This window comes from Gracilinanus agilis, chromosome 1 (genome assembly GCF_016433145.1).
Source record: "Gracilinanus agilis isolate LMUSP501 chromosome 1, AgileGrace, whole genome shotgun sequence".
NCBI lineage: Eukaryota > Metazoa > Chordata > Mammalia > Didelphimorphia > Didelphidae > Gracilinanus > Gracilinanus agilis.
Genome location: NC_058130.1, coordinates 262,981,531 through 263,006,337, shown reverse-complemented (window position 1 = coordinate 263,006,337; position 24,807 = coordinate 262,981,531). Strand labels below are relative to the sequence as shown.

Sequence of the window (24,807 nt, the reverse complement as noted above, 5' to 3'; positions counted from 1 at the left end):
TGTCAGTTCATGTAGACCTTTCCAACTTTTTCTGAAATCATCTTATCATTTCTTTTTTTTAATTTGGAAATCTTTATTTAATTAATCAATTTAGAATATTTTCCCATGGTTACATGATTCATGTTCTTTCCCTTCCCTCCTAAAGCCAATGAACATTTCCACTGGGTTTTAAATGTGTCATTGATCACATCTTATCATTTCTTATAGCACAATAGTATTCCAACACCACAATTTGTTCCCCAATTGATGGATGTCCCCTCAATTTCCAATTCTTTGCCAAAACAGTGGATTTTTAAACAAAAGAGTTATATTCGAGACTACACAACGTTTTGGCCATACCTTCACATGCCTCTTCCTCCTGGTTTACATAACTCATAGAGTGGGCATCCCCCATATTGGGGAAATGCTTGTTTAGGAGGTTGAAAGGGAAAAGTTCACTGATGAACTTTATGAGATTATGTGGAGGTGAGCATTGAGATTTTTACTCTATTTTCTTATGGAAGATGTGTGTGATACCCACTGAGAACCTCATTGACAGTAATGACAGCTCAAGCACTAGGCATAAATTGATTGGCTTAGTTATTATATATCAAAGCAACACTTTGGCTTGAAGTTAATTATAGATTATAATTCCATTTTCTGCTCAGAGAAAGATACTGTTCTTGAGGACCACGAGGCAAAAACAGAGAGATGACTTCAGATGTGCAAAGTTCTGGAGTAAGTCTAAAACCAAAATTTATTGAGAATTCTAAAAATAGCATTTAATCATACCTTACCATAACTGAATTTTAGAGCTGGAAAAGACCTTGGAAATCATCAAATGTAACCCCCATTATTTTGCAGAAGAAAATGAGACCCAAAGAAAAGCTGTAGCTTGCCAAAAATCATACAGATACTAGCACAGAAAGTGTCTCCTCCTTAACACTGTCTCCAAAAGATACTGGTTCAGAAATTCTATGAGATGAATTTCCACAAAGTTAAAAATTTTAATGCAGTTTTGTAGAGAATTAAAGTCTCCAATAAAAATAGCAAACACCTCTTGAACCAGTAGAGGGCAGTGATGATATAAACCAGATTGTTACATGCATATTCATTTTTTTAATCTCCCTCTCACCATCGCCCCCCAACCCTATTCCCCACCCCAACCCCATTAGATGAATTCTAACATAATTAAAAGAGTTCTGGCTCTTGGCTGACCCTCTTTGGCGCCCCGCGACTTTATTTTGTTGAAGAAAGTCTAATTAAATGGGTAGTTCTGGCTCAATCTTCCCAACGGCTAAAGCAAAATGATATTTAAGGAACAGCTCCAGAGATAAGTCAATCCTGAAAGCACTTTAAAGTCTCTATAAAGCAATTTATTCACTATGATCCCAAAAAGTACAGAACGGAATTATCTCCAACCCCATTTAATAAATAGATGAGGAATCCAAGGTTCGGAGAAATTAAGTGATTTATTCTATCAAGTTACTCAGTGAGGATTCAGTCTGTGTCCTATAGATTCAAATACATTTCTCTTTCCACTCTATCTTTTGGGCAATACACTTAAGAGTTTGAAGTTCTGGTTTGTCTAAGAAACTATAGATGACAACTTGCCATATGTAGCATACAAAGGATATGTGTTTAGGTGGTGGATGGAGAAAGTGGCCCCCGGGGGGACCCTTCCAAATCTTGAGATTCTATGATTTGGTGATGTATTCAGAGGAAGCACTAATTTCTTCTAATCCACATCCTCTTATCCAACCCCCATCCTCTCTCTCATGCATACATAAAGCCTAGAGTAACACCCTTTTACCATTCACTCCTTTCTGACACTCTCTAGCTTTCTAAATAAATTTCTAGACATGATGTGAAGCAAAATTATTTAATGTTTTAAACATCTACAATGCCTGCTAGCTACAACTTCATGTTAATAAAGCGAGGAGTATGGCTTCTCGTTTCTTCAGGCTAACATAAATAATATCAAGAGTAGTGTTGCTGGATGTTTCTTTAGACTTCTTCCTCCCCAAGAGTTATTTATTAGATCCTGGAATTTTGCTTTATATAATTTGTGCAGTGTTTCATCATGATGTTCTGAAACACATCATTGTAGAGTAACCAGGAAGGAATCAGGTCTATAAGGTGTGCCTTCACGAATTAAAAATACAAATGTAAGTGGTTAGGAGAAATAAAAGCAATCAAGTTGACAAGTGAAAGATTTTTAGTTTACAGAAATGACTTTTAAAAAATTCTGTTTGCAGAACCTAATAGCTAGCATTTTTCTTCTAAGTCATTAATAGGATTTGAAGACACTGAGTCTGACTTTCCCAGGGTTCAAGTTTTTCCCTGAGAGCAATTCAGTTACTTTAGAAAATCCTATCAACTGTTCTGGATGTCTCCTAGGGTCAAGCTTGGCTAAATTGGGCAAGGGTCCAGATCCTAGTATAGAGCCTTATTTGTAGTAGCCACTCAATAAAATTTCTCAAATTGAATTTAACTAAATTGTTAGAAAAAATTATCAAGTAAAGCTGGTACTGGGGCAAGTGGTTCAGTAGATACTTCATAGATTTGTGACTTTGGTTAAACCACTCAACCCCCATTGCCTAGTTCTTACCACTCTTTTGCCTATGAACCAATATTTCATATCAATTCTAAAATAGAAGGTAAAGGTTTAAAAAAAGAAAAGCTGTTTTCTTCCCATTCCACCTATTTTTATGTCCTTTCTCATGGGCAGGCCCCTACTGCCTTCCCTCTATCCATCTTCCTTATTAAAGTCTAGCCTGAAATCCAGATGCACTATTGATAATAGTTATTTATATTTATCTTGATAAATGTCTCCCTTAGAATTATTTACATTGTTAAAAGAAGAAAACCTTAAGCCAAAAGGCTGAATTATTGAATGTTTAATTGAATTAGCCTTTTGGTCTCAATAATAGACTGTTCCTCCCCCTAAAATGTATTTGTGCCCCTAAAATGAGATATTGTTGAAAAGAAAAAAAGAATCTGGAGATATACAAAAAAAAATCAACTATTTAGACTATCCTTGGGCTTAATATAACCTAGATGTGAGGCAGGGAGAAGGTTTTTAAATTGTATTCACTCAGTCTATCAATCAATGAGAATTTTTTTAGCATTTACTATGTGTCAAACACTATGCTAGGCACTCCGAATAGAAGGGTGAAAATGAAATATTACATGATTTCAGAAAGCAAATATCTTAGGATAATATATAAATATATAAGCATATATGCAATAAATGAAATCAAAGGTAGTTTAAGGAGAGTGTTACTTAGCAGGGGTAAAGCTTCATATGGAAGACAGTGCTTGAGCTGAGACTTGAAGAAAGTAAGGATGGAGGAAGATGTGAATCCCAGGCAGGGAAAAACTCAAAGTCATGGACATGGAGGTGGTAGATGTTGTGCTATGTGAGAAACTGCAAGAAGGTCCGTTAAACTGGAGGTAGTAATGAAGAGAATGCAAAGAGTAAATGATGTCTAATGAGGCTGGAAACATAGGTTGAAGCCAGGTCATGAGGGACTTTAAAAGTATTTTCATTTCACTCTTGAGCCAATAGGGGACCACTGGACTTTATTGAACAGGGAACTGATCTGCAAATAAGAAAAATAACTGTGATGATCTAGAGCAGTGATGGGCAAACTATGGCCTGCGGGCCAGATGTGGTCCCCTGAAATGTTCTATCTGGCTGTGCAACATTATTCCTAATCTGATGAATACAATGAGTAAGATACAATACAATGAAACTTTGAAAGAGTTTCCTTAGAAACAGACTGACAGATGAGCATTTCCTTTCCTTTGGCCCCCTCTTTAAAAAGTTTGCCCATCACTGCTCTAGGCTATTAGCTTGCCCTATTAATACTTTCCCCCCATGAGATTTCTTTTTGGCAATAAAACTGTCCCTGATTTCTAGGAATATGACTTTCAGATTTGTTAGTAATCAGCAGTTGATCCTAACCAGGGCTATACCTTTTAGGATAGAGTTAAAGGAATACCTCTTCTCTCTGGGTTACCACTGCTTCCAGAATTGTTTCTTCCCAACTATGCTACTAACTGCTATTGACCTCCCTTTCCTACCCTTACCTCCTTTGTCTCTACCTTTATCTCCACTGTCACAGAAAGATCTTCTACAGTGTCTGCTAAAGACCTAAATTAATGGTTCTGATAATCAAGCCCTGAATTTCATCTTCCCTACCTGAGACTTACTCCCTACCCTGTGGAGTTCAGTACTGGTTACTATGGTTAGCACAGAGAAGAAGGGAAGGGGTCCTCAGTTCTCCCTAACTGGGGTTCTGAATTTGAACTTGGAATAAGTTTTCTCTTAGAAATCATTTTATAAGTTATGGTTAGAGGATCAGAGGACTATGGTTATTGTTTTCAAGCTATTAGATAATCTAGACAGCTAGATCATTTTTAACCTTGGGTCCCCACTGATATATGACTAAGCATCTGAAAACTTGGATTTGAAAAAAACTCATTTTTCACCAACTTATAACTGAAAGCATTTGTTTCAATTATCTGAAAACATTATTCTAAAAAAGGATGCATAGACTTCATGAGACTGTCAACAAGGTTCATGATATAAGGTTGAGAACCCCTGTTCTAGATCAACCCTTTATGTTACGGATAAGGAAATCGAGTCTCAAAGAGCTTATGTAATTTGCTCAAAATCATGCAGGGAGTAAGTGGAAGACCAAGAATTTGAACCCAAGTCCTCTGACTATAAATCCATTACTCTTTAGGTAAGTTTCATCAGGAATAAACAAGCTTTTATGGGTGGGTTTGGGAAACTAATCACCATTTATAGCACTGTTTCTATAAGAAATGTCTTTTTTTAATCCTTTCCCAAAAAATCCTAACTTTTGGAGCACAACTGTTATAAGAATGGATCTCAGCAACATTTTTTCTCAAAAGTTAAGTAGGAATTAGAAGAGGTTAAAATCTGAATAATTTGACGTATTCTGTTATATAATAGTATTTCTATCAAGCCTTAAGGTCTTCAAAGTGCTTTATAAATATTATCTCATTCGATACTCATAATGGTCTTAGGAGATGGTGCTATTAGTGGTCCCATTTTACAGATGAGAAAACTGAAGCAGATAGAGGTTTATGACTTGTTTAGGGTCATATATGAGGTTGGATTGAACTCAAGTCTTCCTCTCTCCAGGTCCAACTCTCTAAATAGTGCTTTACCCAGGAGCCTCATGATCCTACTAATCAGAAATAACCATGTGTTCTTCTTACTCCAAGGATCTCTAATGGGTATGGATATTCCCTCCACCAGAATTCTTCTCCAACATAGAAGATGGGTTTTATGAATTGCTAAAATGAAAATTTGGTATCCTTATAGAAAATTGTTTTACTATCTGAATTTGGTAAAATGTGTCCTCAGATTACATACATTCAATTGTCCATTCCCATTTCTAAAACCTTTCCAGGTTGGAAGAACCTTTCAGAGCTGGTCCTTCTCCTGACATTGTTATCAAGAACCCATGTTATCTAAAATAAGCTCATATGAATCATCAGTATTTTTATGCATTACTAACAAAGTCCTGCAGGAAGAAATAGAGATACTCCATTTAAAATAACTGCATATAAAATAAAATACCTGGGTTTAAATCTGCCAAAACAAATCCAGGAACTACACAAACATAATTATAAAACACTTTTTACACAAATAATGTGAGATCTAAATAATTAGAGAAATATTAATTTTTCATTTATCAGCAGAGTCAACTTAATTAAAATTACAATCTTGTCTATCTACTTATTCAACGCTATCCCAAAAAAATTACCAAAAAGCTATCTTGTTGAGTTAGAAAAATAATAACAAAATTCATTTGGAAGAACAAAAGATCAAGAATATCAAAAGAATTAATAAAAAAAAAGTAAAGTAAGGAGATCTAGCAGTACCATATTTTAAATTGTATAATAAAGCAGTAGTTATCAAAACTATCTGGTACTGGCCAAGAAATTAAAAAATAGATTAATGGAATACAGAAGACATACAACAAGATTATAGTAACTAGAATAATAGTATAGAAGTCAAGCTATATAGTAAGCTAAATAGTATATAGTATAGTATCTTCCTGACTGTGTGACCCTGGGTAAGTTACTTAACTTCAATTGCATAGCCCTTACTGTGTCAAGTATCGATTCTAAGTCATTAAGAAGATAAAGGTTTAAAATAAATCAGAGAAATACAACTATGCAAGAATAGATCCCATACATCTTTCCTTGCTTTTTCTAAAAGAAATGAGTTTTAGATTACCAAGATTTCGTGAGCAAGGGAACCACAAGTTTCATCTCCAACTGCAACAAAATTCAAGGATTCCTTAACAAACTCTTCTGCTGTCTTTGTCATCATGCTGGGTTTGAGATACTTTGTCATAGGGGTAGAAATAGAGTAAGGTGTCACCACCTAAAAAAGGAAGAGAGAATAGACTTTTGTCCCATTGCAATCTATCAATCAATGAATAAATAAATAAACATTTATTAAGTACCTACTGTGCACCAGCCACCGTGCCAAACATTGGAAACACAAAGAGAGGCAAAAAAATAGCCCCTGCCCTTCTAAGGGAGCTTACATGGAGGAGACAATGTACAAACAAATATATACAAAGTATATACTGTCATCATAATGTATTCTCATCTTCCTTCCCCATCCTGCCCAGTAGAATGTGAGTAAGCTGATTGAAGGCAAAGACTGTCATTAAATGTATTTATTTTAATCCCTAGAACTTCTCTAGAGAGGCAAAATGATATAAGGGAGAGAGTCAGCTTTGGAATTAAGAAGTTATAGGTTTGAAACATTCCAAGGCCAGATACTGGTGATATGATACTAAGCAAATTGCTAAACCTCTCAAAATCTCCAGGTGAGTCTCTAGGACTATAAATTTCAGCTTTGGTTGAGGGAAGCACCTATTAAGAAACTAGTATGTGCTGAACATTGCACATGCACTTTACAAATATTATCTCATTTGATCTTCACAATAACCCTGAGAAGTAGATGCTATAATTATCTTCATTTCACAGCTGATTAAATTTAGACAGACAGGGGTCAAGTGATTTTCCCAGAGTCACACAGCTAGTAAATGTATAGAGTTAAATTTGAATTCAGGTCTTCCAGATTCCAATGCTCTATAAATAGTGTCATCAGCTGCCCCTTCATAGGAAAGGGGAAATTTCCCCACTCAATTTCCTTACCCTTTGAACTCATAGATTTTTTTTAACTTTCTAGAGCATAGCATAATACCCTACGCAAAGTAGTGCCTTAAGTAATGTTTAATGAATTTTTATTGAATTATCTCAAGTTTGGAAAGGGTACCAGACTTGGGGACAAAAGACCTATTTTCCCAGGTGAAAATTAATAAACTATCAAGGTCTTAAGACCATACATATAAAACTAGAAGGAACCTTAGCAGTCATGAATTCTAACTTCCTCATTTTTGCAAATAAGGAAACTGAGGCTTAGAGGTTAAGTAACTGAGGCACACAGTAAGTCTCTGAGGCTTTCAAATCCAAGCCTTCTCAATTCCAAGTCCAAAAATATATGAGCTATGTCAATAAATTTTCACCTGGGAATGAGGGTAGGTGGCAGGATTAAGAGCAACAGAGGATGGGAGGGAAGGCAAGAATATAAACTCATTGAGCGTAGTGAATACTTTGTTTTTGTCTTTATATCCCAAAATTCTTGTTTTAAAAATTGATTTAAGTTTGGGGAGGCAGTGTTAGAGAGAAAGGTATGAGGTGGCTGGTGAATTCACAAACCCAAATAAGTCAAATCATGCCATGAATCACCCTTTTCTTCCACTAGAAACATTTTATATAGGTAAAAACAGGCTCAAATTAACATGAAGGGCCAGATTAGAAGGAAAAAGAAATAAAATAACATAATGCTGCCAGAAGGTGATGAAAAGATGTGGGATGTAAAGAAACCTTCTTGTCCATCCACTGTATCCATAGCTGAATGGATACAGAACAAAACAAAGGCACAGGGATAATTATTCTGATTTTCTGTATCCTAGAGATGATTTTGGGTTCAAATAGACAGTCACCAATAGGACTTGGTGTGCCAGGATAGTATCCAATCTTCCATCCTACCTTTTTCCTTCATACATGCATATAAACATGCACATATACACACACAGACACACACATCTCTCCCTTTCCAGTTCTTCCTCCTGCCCCTTAGTAAACTCCAAAAGGACAAAGAGGTTGGTTTACCTAACTTCTACATCTCTCCAGAATCTATCATCATAATAGATGGTTAATGAAGCTCTATTGAATTATGAGGTGGTATGGTCCAGTGGATCTAGTCTTGGAGTCAAAAGATTGGCCCTATTTATATCCACATGGCCTTGGGCAAGTCACCAAACCTCTGTGGAAATTAAAATTAATATGTAAAAAACTAAATATTGTATTTAATCTCCACATTATGGCTAACCACAACAGGATAGAATTCTCAATTTTTTTTTAAAAATAGATTTTCAGTATAGTTAGTAAGTTTGCCTAAGAGCTAAGAGCTGGGGTTTCCCTTTCTCGCTCTATACTCCTGTGGGTTTTTTCTTCACTGGCCACTCAGGCCACCTGCTTTTGTCCCATCTTAGACATTGCAGACTTCCCCTACCAGCGAAAGCAGGTGGGCTGGTAGGTGAAGTCTGCAGTGTCCAAGGCCACATGGACACTGTTGTCTTAAAAGGCAGAGAAAACAAATAGAAGTTTCCTACCCAAACTCTTTACATATAAAAGCAGGAAGCCAAAAGAGCTCCTGCAAACATGATATTTTAACTCTTTATTTTAATTTACTTTCCCATCAGATGGATCTAAAATTCTTGGTTATATTTTAGACCCAAATAAATTTTTATCAGCAATTGCCACAGTTGAAAGATTTGCTACACCTGTAGAATTTGTGACAAGTATAGACTTTTTAAACACCACACAGCAAGTGGCTATCTATAAACTCATGTGAATCCTATACAATAATGGGTTTGTGTGCTATTGTCAATAACTTCTAGTATATTATTATTTTTATAAATCTGTTATTCTATAAAAATAATTTGCATTCAGAGTAGTTCATGGCCAAGTTTAAAAAGGAAATTGGATCTAATTTTTTGGGTGAGAAACCTTTTGCTGATTCTAAGCTATATATTTTTGATTTTTAAAACATTCTTTTATTTTTTCCCTTGTATGTGTAATACAGTTTTGAGTTTTCTTTTTTCTCTCATTTTTATACTGGAACACGTTATCAATAGTAATCTTTTTTTATTTTGCAGCAATATAAGTTTAAAATACATTTGTTCTAATATTAATGCATACCCAAAAGGCTTTAAACTATGGAATAATGATGCCATTGATTGTTTAAATAATTATGGGCCTTTGCTTAATGATTCTGTCTGATTCCAGAAGAGTATTTAAAAAGAGCCACTGCAAAGTGCTAAAGAAGCACAAAGCCAACCTGCATAGTGCAAATCGAGCACAAGGTCAAAGAAACCAACCAATCCTAGTGGGATTGATGTAATTTTGAGCCAAGACAAGAGGACTTGAACTTGTTTGGGGTTTGAGGTTGTGGCGCTTAACATAAGTTAAGATGAAGAACTTTCTCTGAACCACATTCTATCCAAGCACCTCATGCTAGCTACCATTCTGGCTCCTATAATCTAGTCCCTTTTCTGTCTTTTTATAAGTGTGGCAAACTTTCTGTAGTCCTGGCTACTGATTGGGTAAGTGCATAATTATTTAAATCACTTTAATTTGGCCCTGATTCAAGGACCTGTTATAGTTTTATTTTTCCCTTACTTAGATTTTTTAGACATAAGACTTTAATATTTTATATTTCATCCACAAGTTATTTTTTCTCTTTTATGTGGATTTTTGATGTTTTTGATTTCTTTTGCAATTGATTCATATACCTTATAACTCAGCCATGTATCCCTGAGTGATCCCTGTTTATTGTTTTCCTCAGGGGGACTTTGTTATTGTTGTGAACTTTGATTTTAATTTAGGAAATTTTAGGATAAGAAATTTGCTTCTTCTCAGAATCCAGACAATGAACCTGTTTGGAGAAGGTGCCATGAAGATGCCTGCAGAGACCACACACTGCATCAGGAAGATCCAGAATTAAACTTTGGGATGTGAATTTGAACTTTGAGGGGGTTGAAAGCATTTGTTTTGAATGTATGCTTTTATGACAAAGGGGACTGCCTCCAAAAATTGGCCTTTTGTTAATGTAGCAATCATTGATTTTGTTCTTTTTTTCTCTTATCCACAAATTATTGCAATTTATAAGTTGATTATGTTTTTTATGATCCATTTGGGAGACTGGTCTCCCAAAGGATCACAGTGGGGTATGTATAAATGGAGATTTTGAACCTTTGGACTTCATCCCCCATAAATCCTTAGTTTTTTCTAAAATTCCCTTTAATCTCTCCTGCACCTCCACGTTTGCATGGTCACGTTATTGTTTTATAGTTGGCTATAACTCCTCCCTCTCTCTCTTAGGTTCCTGGGAGCGAGCTGGTTAGTACCTTTTAGTTAGTCTCTTTTGTTAGTTTATTATTAATAAAATATTTATAAATATAATATTTAGTATTTTGCATATTAATTTTAATCTCCACACCTCCCCTGACTCCAGTATTTAGGATTAGATCAGATGAGCTCCAGTGGAATGTTCATTAAGGGATTTTTCTTGAGGGCAAGACTGTTTTGACTTTTTCTTTATGTCCATAGAACCTAATACAGTACCTTATATATTGTCAGTGCTTTAAAAATGCTGGCTGAATAAATTAATGAATATAGGAAAATAACTCTAAATCCCCTGATACTATGAAACAAATTGAGCAGTTATTCTTTTTTACTTTCTTGTATCCCTACCTCTTTCATTCTGCAAATTTATAGTCTCTAAGTATCCAAATACTTGGAAACACTTAATCATTGCTCTTACCACTTACTCATTGGAAGCTCATCATTTGTTTATGTCCTCAGGCTAATCTTATCTACAGATGTGTAGTGTTTAACTGCCTAGAAAGATTGACATAATAGTTAACTTAATTTGTTGAATTTCTTGTTGTAAATTACATGTTGAATTTAATATCTGTTGATATTAAATACTAGATTGGGGAATGTAATGGATTTCTATACTAGTAGCAATGCAATGAACCAGGACAGTTTTGAGGAACTTATGTTAAAGAATGCTATCCACATTCAGAGGAAGAACTGCAGGAGTGGAAACACAGAAGAAAAGCAACTGCTTGAACACATGGGTTGAGGTGGACATGATTGGGGATGTAGACTCAAAACTAACACTCCAATGCAACTATCAACAATTTGGAAATGGGTCTTGATCAATGACACATGTTAAAACCAGTGGAAATGCACATCAGCTATGGGGGGGGGCAAAGTCACGGGGTGAAGGGGAAAGTAAGAGCATTAATCATGTAACTATGTTAACTTTTCTAAAAAATAAAAATTACTAAATGGGAAAAAAATAAATACTAGATTGGGTAGAGTCATGAAAAAGGGTTAATGTTATCATCTCATCCTGGTGTTTTTATCCTTAAGGAAAAGAACCATTTTCCTATGTAATCTCTGTGTTCCCAGATACTAGCATATAGTAGATGTTTTGTAAATGTTAATGATAATTTTCTGTTGTCACTAGATCAAATAAGAACATAGTATTAGGTGAGTATCACATAGAATCCAACATGTCAGCCTCGCTGTATAGTCTTCATCCCATACAACCCTATGAAATCCACAAATTTCCAAAACAAGTGCTTTAGAAACAATTGCTTTAAATTTAATCATAGGTAATGAGATAGTTTGACCTCTTCGTTTGATTCAAACTATTCATATCCATTTGTCAGAGAAATATTGTGATATAAGAGTTCTGGACTTGACATTGGTTGACCTGAATTCAAGTCACAATTCTAACATTTATTACCTGTGTGGTCTTGGGCAAGCCAGGTGACTTCTCTAAGCCTCAGTTTCTCTAAGCCCCATCCATAAAATGAAATTAATAATAGTTGCACTGTCTACCTCAAGGAATCATGGTAAAGAAAATACTGAAATATTGTTATTCATCAAAATCTAAAATAGCAGAAAAGATGACTATGACAGTTCTTTCTCATTCAGTATTATTGGAAGATGAAGCCCTTTTTAAACTGTGTATGCCAGGATTGACTATAACCAAGGATATGGTAACCCTACCCTTGTCATGGATGGGGAAGGAGAGGTAGATGCAAGGGAAGGAGAACAGCCAACAATGGGGATGACTTTTTTCTCCTCCCTCCCCAGGCCGAGTTCCTCTAGTTGTCCAGGTGGGAACAGCCATGAGTAGGCACTCTCTTCCCTTTTCTTCCTCCTTTCCCTGTTCCCAGACCTAGCTTATCTAGACTCCATGGAGAAATTGGCTTTCCTCCAGCCCTCTCCCCTTTCTGCCTTCTATCTAGATACTAACTATCCCACCCATCCCAACCCAAGAGAGAACTTCAAATATTTGTTTTACTTGAACCCTCAGACTCCTTTTACTTTCCTTTGGTGATAAGCCAGGCCCTTACCTTCTACCCTAAAGAGAAGATATGGTTGTTCACACTACTTAAGAGTTCATGGGAGTCACCAACCACAATCCTTCTAGTGAGTGGAAGTCTACCAGGACTTACACTATGACCTGCCTCTAGGACAAGAGTCAGCAACCCTTTTGGCTGTGAGAGCCATAAATGCCACATTTTTTAAAATGTAATTTCGTGAGAGCCGTGCAGTGCTCACAGTGTGTGCTCCTGTAACAGCGCCTGAAAAAAATTGACTTTATGGCTCCTGCAGAAAGAGCCATATCTGGCCCTCAAAAGAGCCAGATATGGCTCAAAAGCCATATGTTGCCGACCCCTGCTCTAGGACCTTCAGATACTGAGGCACTTTCATCTGACCTGCCAATGCACCCTCCAATTCATTATCTTACCTTATTTACCCTTAAAATTTCTGGACTCTGTAGCTAAATGATCATATATGTGTTGCTTCTCTCAAACAGAATATAAGCTCTTTGAGAGCAGGAACCACCACACTTTTTCTGTTTGTATCCTCGGAATTAAACACACTGATCAGCACAGAATAAGCACTTAAAATGCTTTTTCTTTTCTCTTTTCCAGACTGCCAACAATTATCATATCTTTGCCCTCTCATTTGCCCCACTATTACCAGTGTAAGTATAATGGGGAATGTGATGCATGAGAATAATATAGAGAATGTGTTTCCAATGGAAGAGAGAATGTGTAGGATAGTGCAATGTGCTCTTTTGATGGACATCAAGGTGCCTCTCTACTATAATCACCCCTTCTAGCTTCACTTCAACTTCCAACCCCCCCACCACTGCCTCCTGGGTTCTTTAAGATGAGAAGAGCAACAACAATAATAGTAATGGCAGAAGTGAAGGCAGTGTCTAGCACAATCCTTATTCCTGTATAGTAGATCCTTAAAAGGTTGAACTTAAAAGAATTGGATGCCTGTGACACCACTGAGATTCAGAAGACTTGAATCACTTACTACCTGTATGATAAGTTCATACGGCAAATCAGTTCACCTCTATGTCTCACTTGCCTTATCTATAAAATGAGGCTGTAGGGTCCCTTCTACTTGTAATCTATGATCCTATGAAAAGTAGGGGCTATCAAATTAAATGATAGGGGGAGAATGTCCTTCTGCCTCAGAAGCCTTCTCTATTCTTACATCCTATAGTGAACATGGGACCAAATCACTCAAAAGTCATTGATGACAAAAGAATAAAATGTTTTAAAGATTAAAAATTCAAGCCCAAGATCTTGTAAGGTTGCACCGTTTACATCACCTGTATGATGATTCCTTTTGCCTTATACTCAGCTTGCAGTGCTTTCGAAAATGTGCATACAAAAGCCTAGAAAGAAAAGGAATTAGTTATCAAAAAAGCTTCTCTCTCCTACTAGCCCAAGGAAACACAACTACTAAAAGGGGTTTCAAAGGAACTTTCCTTTTTTAACCCTGAAAATATTAGCATAGTCTTTCATTTTTCTTGCTTCATCATTCCCTACCTCTAATTGGGGCTATTTGACTCTTACAAAAATCTCTCCTATCCCTCCCTTACTCTTTCCTTGATAACTTATCTGGAACTTAAGGCTCTCTAAAATCTCACTGCAATCTACTTTTCCGTTCTTATTTCCTATCACTCTCCTTCATGAACTCTATTCTCTATCCAAACAGCACTACTAACAACACCTTGATCACATTCTGCCCTTTTGACACCTATATATTTGTATCTTACACCTTAAGTACTACCTTTTCATAGTGATGATAGCTAACATTTATATAGCACTTATTATGATCCTCACAACAACCTTGAGTGGTAGGTGCTATTATTATCCTCATTTTACAGATGAGGAAACTGAGGCAAATATGAGTTAAGTGACTTGCCCAGGGTCACCAGGCTATGAAGTGACTGAGGACAGAATTGAACCCAGGTCTTCCTGACTCCAGAGTTGGCACTTTATCTACTATGCCACCTAGCTCATCCTGTTGAAACCTTTTCTTCAAGGTTTATGTCCTGTGTTATCTATATCATGTTACATTTGTTTTATTTGTACATCAGTCATATACTACTCCCTATTTCCTCCTGATAGACTGCAATCTCTATGACATGTTTCATCTTTTTATGTTCAATATGTTACACACTCGATAACATTTTGTTCTATGCTCAGTGCATTGTATATAGTGAGGGGGAAAGTACAACAATTTACTAATTGTGAATAAGTGGTTGTTTTCCATAGAAATATTTCTGTTGCCTTGCACTGAAAAGGACTCTCCCATTAGTGAAGTCATTCTTTTTGGTAGGGAAAACTCAATGTATTAATTTATATTCTTCTCTTAAATATTTTGTTAATTAATTCTTTTTTTCCCCTTAGACTTTTTTCTTGACTTTGTAGACATTCCTGCTAACATCTTCCCGTTTTATGGTAGGATCGCCTCTCAGAGCCACTAAATTATAAGTTTCATTGTTTTAAGCTTTTTGAGAGCAGAAACAATCTTTGTATTCTCCTCAGAATGTGGCACACAGCAGGCACTTAAGAAATACCCACTGATTTTAATTGAGGATAAAATAAAACAAATTATTTTCTTGGAGACCAAAGCCTAGATTCCCCAGAACTCATCTCAGCAACAAATCCCAACCCTGACCTCTCAACTGAACCTTTTGTGATCTCTTTCTATACTGGATCACATTCTAAACTAGGTTCATTTATGAGAAATTATCTTGGAAAATCTCTCATGAATAAAATTGGAAAAAGAAAGGTGCTAACAAAATGGGGAAACCTATATGAAACCATTCAACTTAATGAATACTGAGACACCAAGTTGGGCTCTCACTCACTTTTGTAGATGAGTAAATGCTATAAAATGGCCAAGGGAAGCGACCTGCCCCTGAAGAAATGTTCAAAACCAGTCCTTTCTGCCTGTAAACAAAATGAGCAGTTTCAAACATACTTGTGACAAGATTCCATCATGTATAGAAAAAAAAACAAACCACAATAACTGGGGCTCATGGGGATTGCCACACAACTTCATCTTCCCATTCATATTAAATGAATTGCTTATAGATCATCTTATAAAAGGGCTTCATCACTGCCCCTTTGTCAATCAGGATCTTCCAATAGGTGTTTGTTGAAGTGACAAGAGCTACAATACCATCTTTGGGGTTTGTGAAGTGGGATCAAGTCATAGAAGCAATTTCAATTAACAGAAGCTTTCATAATATTTTTAGTAACCAATTTCATATAGGTAGTGTTTAAAAGGACTCATGCTATTTCCAATGTCATACTAATATTACAGAATGTCTCCAACTATTTTGTTTACCTTCTTTTTAAAGTATAATTGTCTTATTAAAAATAAATCCCATGTGACCATTCAATCAACTCAATTAAACAATTATTTATCAAGTGCTTAATACATGCAAAGCTCTATAGTAATGATACAAAGACAAAAATGAAAATAATTCCTGCCTTCAGAGAGCATACTTTCTAGAGAGGATATCTAATAGAGTGTAATCAAGTGCTAGATTTGAAGTCAGGGAATCTGAAAACCCTTTCCATCTTGAAATTATTTTTATTTCATTATATCATTATTTTATTTTATTTCATTCATTTATTTGCATAAATGTATTCTCCTCCTCTGTCCTCCAGGCCCAGGAGAATGGAAGCTAGTAAAAAGCTGTATGTGTTTCATTTTTTTGTCTTTGAATTAACTTGCAGTAGAAAGTAAAAATAGTTTAAAGAAAGCATAACAAGATATCCACCTAAGCAAAGCCATCACAAGAACATTCAAGGAAGAAAATGGAAGAAGGGCTACAAATCAAGGAAAAAATGAGAAGATTTGCAAAAAAAAAATCCCCAAAAAACCCCAACATACTAACTGTCTTCTCTATCAAAGATGGTGAAACCATCATGCTTGGATCATTGTTTCAGATACACTTTTCAGAAACTTCCAGGAATGACAATAAAGAGAATAAAGATGGGGGAAATGATAGAATTAGACTTAAGTGTAGGCAAAGGAGGTCCAGGTTAGAGGTAATATAATTGTAATGATATTAAGGAACTAAGGTATAAAGCATATGAAGAAGAGGAAGATGCCAAAGGTGTGGGTAGGGGTAATTTATTAATATTGGGAAAAGGTAACTAAGAATACTGACCTACTACTGATCTGCTCTCCCATCTTTACAAAAATTATAATTTTTTGAGATTATTGAGAATCATTGCTACTCAAAATAAGGACCATCACAACAGGAGTATTAGCAAGGATCAGGAAATTTTTACATAGTAAGTCCCACAATTGACCACATATTTACCATTTTGTAAATAACTGGGAAAGGTAGAGAATTTAAGATCCCATCATGTTTATTGTTTGCCAATAATCAAAGCACTGGATTTAAGAGGACAAAACATTGCCTTGCAAGCTTTTTTAACAAATAGGTGTCTCCACATACATTACTATCATCCAAGATTTATTAGAAGATATAACAGAAAAAAGCCCTGTTCAGTGTCTGTCTCTCTAATTGCAAGCATCAGGTGAGATATAAAACAGAGAGAGTTATGCTCCCTGAAGGCAATAAAAGAAATCTAGCACAGAATCCAGGTCAAAGAGGGAATGTGTAAATACTGAGATTCTACAAATGTTCATCTTTGCAGAGGACATTGTTCTAATTGTAACAATCCTCAAAAAGTTACAAAGCTTTCTAGAAAAGATCTGTAATTACTCAAACAAGTTTGAGCTGTGAATTCACACTGGTAAAGCCAAGTGGATTGAATTCTAGGCTCTTCTTTTTCTATGTTTATGTGGCTGGGGGGCAAATATCATTGGCTTTCTTATCCTTGGTCACTTCATCTATAAAATGAAAGGTTTGTCGTAGATGACTACTAAGGTCTCTTATGGCTCTTAATGACCCTAGGAATGAAGTTACAAGTCCAAAATATGTTTTCCTTTGGAAAATAAGAAAATTTACTATTTACTTACTAAAGGCCATCTGAGGGGAAATGTATTACCACAAAAAGTTTCATATAGGTGCCAACAATAATAATAGCTAGAATTTATAAAGTTTCTACTATGTGCCAGCCACTGTGTTAAGTGCTTCACAATTATTATATTATTTGAACCTCATAACAACCCTTAGATGTAGGTAGCTTTTATCCCCATTTTACAGGTAAAGGTAAGTGGCAAACAAAAGTAAGTGATGTATCTAGGTTCACATAGTATTTGAGACAGGATTTGAAATCAAGTCAACCTGACTCCAAGGCCAGCACTCTAGCACTCTAGCCACTTGTGTACATGTTGTCACCTCCATCCTACCCCAGTCTCTTCAGCCCACAGAGACTATTTCGTTTTTTGCCATTATATCTCCAAACCAAGCCAGGCACATGTCTAATAAATATTTGTTTAATTTATTTGAATTGAAACAGGGGATTATTGAAATATGGAAATTAATGTGACCAAAAAGGATAAGGCTACCACTTTAGCATTCTGACTTATAAAATACCCAAATCCATGTGGAAAAGCTGACCCAGGGAGTTAGGTCTATTTTTTTTAATCATTATTTCTATCATTTGTTAAAACAGTACGAGCAACAGGAATCAAACATCTCAGGTATCAGCACCCTGGGAGATTAAATTCTAAAGTTTCTTCTGCTGGGACCATAAAGAGCTGGGCCATCTGCCAGAAAATGGAACTTGGAACTTGGCTGCCTGGCCCAGGACTTACCTTTCTTCCATGTCTCTCAGAATCAACTGAGTCATCTAAGAGAGATAACAGGAGTTAAGAATTACCAAAGATATTTGGGGCAGGGGAGGATTGGGAAAAGGGGGGAGGTCTTAATCCTTTCAATAAGACTGATGATTGAGACAAACGGGGGAAATTGTGAAAACGCTGGAACCAATAAGAGAATGTGTCCCTTAGGAAAAACAGGTTTGGAGAAGAGAGGATTGGAAAACTTTGTCTCTATTTCAGAAGTTCTTAATCTAGGATCCAGAGACCCCTCCTATGTATAGGTTTCAGAAGACCCATATCTTGCATGAAAAAAATTATATATTTATAATCACTAGCCTCTGGTTAAAATTTAACAATTCTTTTTTGTAATATTAGTTGGGAAGGAAAAACATCAATATGAAAGACTTCCTGAGGGATCCACTTCTTTTTTTTTTTTTTTTTTTTTTTTTTTTTAGAACTGGCTGTTCAACATTTACCAGCTCATTCCTAGGTCTCCAACACAAAATAAAATGAAGAACCCTGGTTCTAATGATATTTTCTCAGCCTCAGTTTCCTCCTCTGTAAAATGAAGATAAAAATAGCAATTATCTTCCACTTTGTTATGATGATAAAATTACAAAGTATGTAAAAAGCACTTTGGAGGACTTAAAGTGCCATACAAATATTAATAACTATTATTACTCATTTTATTATTATTTATTGTTAAATATTTTAAAATATTTTTCCATTTGACTATAAATTAATTTTCTATTATTATTAAAAACTTAAAGTTAGATATATGTATATCTGCTAGATTTATCATTATTATAAAAAAATTAGAAACAAGGGTAAGGCATCTATGGGATAGTGAAAACATTCCTAGACAGATTCAGAAGACTTGGATTCAAATCCCAGGTGTGACACTTGATAGCTACAAGACAATGAACAAGTCATGGATTTATTCCCCCTGCTTAGTCTATAAAATGGGGTGATCCCTCTGTAAGGAGAGTACTTTTGTAAACTCTATAAGTTTAAGGTATTCTAGACTGTGTAACAACTTGGCTTAATATCTAAGAAACAGAAAAATAGATCAGTAGGACAGAACAGACACACAATAAATAAACATAAAAAATTATAGTGACCTTCTATCAAAGTAGATGAGGTCAAATACAGAGGAGGAATGAAGTATCTAAGAATGGTGTCAGGAGGCTTAGCGGCTCAGGACCTGGGTGGTACAATGTCCAGAGGGTTGGATTTGGAGTCAGAAAGAACTGAGATCAAATTCTATCTGAGATACTTATAACCAGTGTAACCCTGTTCAAGAGAGGCAGACTCGTAACCTCAGTTTTTTCACTTGTAAAATGGAGATAATAATAGCACTTATATAACAAAGTTGTTGTAAGCATCAAATCAGATAGTATATGTAAAGTGGTTTACAAACCTTAAAGCAGTATAGAAATGTTAGTTATTATTCTTATTGTTGTCATTAGAACAAGCCAAGGCCGGATATAAAAGTTAAAACAACTACAACAACTAAAAGATCTTTTTGAAAATATGTGTTTGCCTGTGTGTATATGCCTATATCCAATCTATTTATCTAGATATTCCACATCAGTTGTAGACATAGATGATAGAGATGACATAGAGATATACATGTATGACCTCCTGGCTGTTCTGGGAACAAGACATTCCACCTCTGGGCTCTAGGAATTTTCTCTGGCTATCCCACAGAATTAGAATACTTCTCTCCTCTCCTCCAACTTCTGACCACCCCGATTTTCTTTAAGTGTCAACTAAAATTCTACCTTTTGCAACTCCTCTTAATTCTAGTGCTTTCCCTCTATTAATTATTTCCATGTATCCTGGATATAGATTGTTTTGAATGTATTTGCACATTTTCTTTTCCATAAGACTGTAATCTCTGTGGGGGCAGAGACCATATTTTGTTTATCTTTGTATCCCCAACACTTAACACAGTACCTGGCTCATAGTAGGCACTTAGTATGTATTTATTAATTAATTTATATAGATGGAAATGGAGACATATACAGAGACAGAGATGGAGAATGAGACAAAGAGAGAAACATAGAAAGCAAAAAGAGGGTCATGGAAGTGGCAAAACAACATTTTGAGGTGGATTTGATAAGTACTTTAAAGTGAAAGGGAAAGAGAAGTCTGTCTACACTACCTATAACCACCATAAGATACAATAGAGAAAAATAGCTACAATACAGAAAAAATCCAGTCTATATACTCAAGTTCATAGAAGACAAAAATCTAATCCATGGATTCAAATATCTAGAATATAGTGATGTCTGGACAGGAAACTCTTCACTGGTGATAAAATTTCTGCCAAAGCAGCTCTCAATAGCCATCTATTAAGACAGAAGTTTCAGTGTGAGTTTCTGGAGGGAATACCTTCACCTAGGAAACAGTGGCTGCTCTTTAGTCCTTTCAGTAGTGTGACTCTTTATTATTCCATTTAGAGTTTTCTTGGCAAAGATACTGGAGTGGTTTGCCATTTCCTTTTCCAAAGGATTCCTAGGAATATGTATATCTCTTCTCTCCCCTCAAGTAGACAATAAACTCCCTGAGGTCAAGGAACACCAAGTCTTACTGATTTGATCTCCCACCCACCCAGTATCCTCAGTGCATTTCATATAATAGATGTATAATAAATAAATATATAACTAATAAAATATTTTAATGAGGAATGAATCTATTTGTCACCTACCTTGACTACAGAAGAGACGTTACAGTGGATCAGGCTCTGTAATAAACAACAATTATTTTTCACATATACATTTGGTCCATACTGAGAAAGAAGGTTGAAGAAAAAATGGTAAAACTAAACTGTTCCTGAACCCCATTGCAAAATAGACATTTCTACCTTCTCTTTCTATGTTCACTTCCTCTCTGTCAGTTTCTCCTCCATACTTTAGCACTAAGCTTTTTATCTAAGGTATCTCTTATGGTAACATTAACTTAAAAATCAATTCTAAAAGGAAGCTAGGTAGCACAAGAGACAGAGCACTGGACCTGGAGACAGGGAGCTCTGAGTTTTAAAGAATCCAGCCTCTCAGTAGCTATGTGACCCAAGGCAAGTCACTTTAATTCCCTGTGCCTCATTTTCTTCATCTATGAAGCACCTATCCCCAAGTTTGTATAAGGACCAAATGAGGTAATATTTGTAGAGAATTTTGCAAATCTTTACTTGCTATAAAAATGCAAACTAATATTATTATTATTATTATTATTATTATTATTAAAGGTTTCTATTTCACTAGAAAGAAAAACTTTAAATACATATTCTTTAGCCTGCAAAAGAAAGAAATATAAAGTAGAGCTTGGTACAGTGGAAAGAATATTGAATTTTGAGATAAAAGATTGGGGTGCAAATCTCAGTGCTACCTTTGTGTGTGTGTGTGATATGAAGCAAATCACAGACTCTCTGAGCCTCCATTTTTTCCATCTTTAAAATGAGTTCCCTGGCTAAAAGTTATGAGTCCCTTCTCATATTTTATAAGTCAGTCAAATTAGACTAGTAACATTTCCCAGAACTCAATATTCCTTTTTTATCTCACCTATGTCATCTTTTCATTATATCTGGAATACATATCTGCTTCTATATCTCAAAAATCTTTGTCTCCTTAATTTGGTATCATATCTTTTGTGAAGTATTTCCTGATTCCCCATCTCCTTCTACTTATTAATATTTTCTCCAGATTCAGTTTCCCTTGGACTCTTCTTACTAGTATATATCTTGTATATTCCTAGAAGAAAGTAAGCTTCTAGACTGTTTGATTTTTGTTTTTGTGTCTCCAGAAAATAGAACATTAGCTTATACATAAAAGGTATTTAATCCATCTTTGTTGAATTAAAATTGGAGACCTGAGAAATACAAGGTGTCTTAATTCAGCCCATAATTTAAAATTGCTTCTATGAGAATGCAATAGTATATTAAACAATATTATCAGGCAGTTAGTTCCATGGGGGGAGGTATATTATAAATAGGAAATGGATAATAGGTTATGGCAGGATATGGTTATATTTTATCAATTATATAATTGTGAAATTCCATTGATCAGGACACCATTATTCATGAGATGTCCATGTCTTTTATGGGGAAAGAGAAAAAACCAAGTTAGCTAGCCTGCTTCCTTTTACATGGTAGTATCCATTGCTGCAGATTCGTTTATCAGATTATCAGATTCTCACTTTTGATTGTTGATACTGGAACCTTTCCTGAGACATTTTTATTGTGTAAAGGAAAGGAAATGGCTAATAGTATAGGTTACCATATTGGAATAAAAGTTGAGACTGATTCAATTAATCAATCAAACCAGTGACTGACTAGTTTTCTTCAATCTTATTTTCCTCAAGGTTAGAACTTTTAAATCCCTCAAAGTATATTTTATCTATCTATCTATCTATCTAGATATGACTATAAAGAGAAAAGGAAGATTTTCTTCACAAGTACAACTTAGATTTATATCACCAAGTGATAAAATAAATGCAACACTTCTATAATTTTAACTTTTTTATATAACTTTTTTACATAGAACCAATCCATCAAACCAAATTGGTCATACCCTATAGGTTTTGTATAATTTAGCAAACAAGTCCATATCCCTGCATTCTACTGGCAAGCCAGAAGAGAAGAGTTTCAGCCAAGCACTTGAAAGAGAACTGCTTGGGAGGTAGAGGGAGAAGACTCTCCTCTTATTGACCAGAGAAAGGCTTTATAAATTTTGGCAAATCAGAGGTTTGTAATTTCTCATTTATATCCTAACAGTATCCCTGGAAGAGCAGTGACTGGCAGCAGTGTCAGCATTGGGAGCTGAGTATAAACTAAGCACACTCTAGAACAGTGATGATGAACCTATGACAGAGGTACCAAAGATGGCATGCAGAGCACTAAAAAGGCTGAGTGCCTCAGGCAGAGCTACTCCACTCCTCCTCTCCACCTTGCCTGATGCTATTTTTTTCACATCCCCTGTCCCTATCCCCAGTAGCCCAATGGGAGGGCACAAGGGATAAGGCGGGTGGCTCACAGGCAGCTGGAGCTGGAGGGGAGCAGAATGCTCAGACCACTCCCTTCCCCCTCTTCACTTGTGCTGAGGACATTCTTCACTTCACCTGTGCCTCCTCCCAGCAGCCCAATGGGAGCACTTTCTCTCTCCCCTATGTGGGATAAAGGGTAGGGGAAGAGAGAGCCCACTGCATTTGGTGGGGGGAGGGGAAGGCAGGGCCCTTGGTCTAGGAGTATGGTTGGGGTGGGGCCCAGCACTCCATCTCTAAAAGGTTTGCCATCACTACTCTATAAGAATCCCAATGGAAACACTATATTTATGGGGAGCTTCACAAAAGGAGAGAAAGATTTCTAGTCACTAGGAGGTATGCTGTTATTTAGACATTTTTTAGTTATGTTCAACTCTTCACAACCCTGTTGGAATTTTCTTAGCAAAGATCCTAGAGTAGTTGCTATTTCCTTGTCTAGTTCATTTTCTAGATGAGGAAACTGGGCAAACACAGTTAAGTGACTTGTCTGGGATCACAGAGCTAATAAGTGTCTGAGGCCACATCTGAACTCGGGAAAATGAAACTTCCTGACTTCAGGCAGAGCACTCTTTCCACTGCACCACTAGCTGCCTTAGGAGATATGAGTTATCTCCTTTGCAACATATGCTTTATTCTTCAACCCACATTCCCTTCTTGTATGTTCTTGTGAAAGAATGTGCGCCTGATTTAGGGGGATCGATTGTTCTTGCTGGTCCCAGTTAAAATTCTACCTTGTATGGGAAACTTCCAAATCCCCCTGTTTTTTTAAACCTTTACTTAGGGGTTTTAGAATCAATAGAATTGTATTTGAATCAATACTGAGTTTTAGTTCAAAGACAGAAGCGCTATAAGGGCTGGGCAATTGGGGTTAAATGATTTACCCAGGGTCACACAACTAGGAAGTATTTGAGGCCAGTCCCTCTTTATTCTAGTGCCTTCTCCCTATTGATTATTTCTCCTCGATATATCATGTTTGCATGCAATTACTTGCATATTGTTTCCTCTATTCGATTATTATTTCCTCAAGGGGAAGGACTTGTCTTTTGCCTCTTTTTGTATCCCCAGAACTTACTTAGTACTGTGTTTGGTACATAGTAGGTGCTTAATAAATGTGTGTTGATTTACTAACTAACTAAAAGTTGATTAAGTCTGACTGGCAAGTTGATATCAGTATTTGGTGAATATGGAGGAAGGACACAGTAGTGGAAGTCTATGAACTATAATGCTAGAAAAATCACCCTTAACTCCTCTGAGTTGTCCCTAGAACCTGGAGAGATAAATAGTAGTCTCACTTTGGGGTCTCAGTCTTCAGTGGAGGTTAGTAGAGTGAGTTGGAAGACTGTCTTTACTAGGAATTGCAATAGTACTACAGTGTAGACTCCTAAGGGAAATCATGACGGCAGCAGGTTCTTGGAATATAGTAGGGTATGGGGTAGAGGGAGCACCGAAATACAGAGAGGTCATTGAAGACAGATTTCACTTACCTTACTGTTTAGACTATGGCCAACC

At 36.0% G+C, this 24,807-nt stretch overlaps 1 protein-coding gene across 1 annotated transcript in view; it reads right to left on the bottom strand.

Moving 5' to 3' along the window:
- Positions 1-1,894: 1,894 nt before the first annotated feature.
- The window catches only part of HSD17B3 (hydroxysteroid 17-beta dehydrogenase 3), a 51,633-nt gene continuing 28,720 nt past the window's right edge, over positions 1,895-24,807 (bottom strand). Inside the window, exons 6-11 of the mRNA XM_044657557.1 lie at positions 20,972-21,007; positions 18,253-18,287; positions 15,377-15,458; positions 13,826-13,891; positions 6,263-6,412; positions 1,895-2,124 (exon numbers count right to left, since the gene is read on the bottom strand). Coding sequence (XP_044513492.1) covers positions 2,017-2,124; positions 6,263-6,412; positions 13,826-13,891; positions 15,377-15,458; positions 18,253-18,287; positions 20,972-21,007 — 477 coding nt within the window. The 3' untranslated portion in view covers positions 1,895-2,016. The remainder of the gene's footprint in view (positions 2,125-6,262; positions 6,413-13,825; positions 13,892-15,376; positions 15,459-18,252; positions 18,288-20,971; positions 21,008-24,807) is intronic.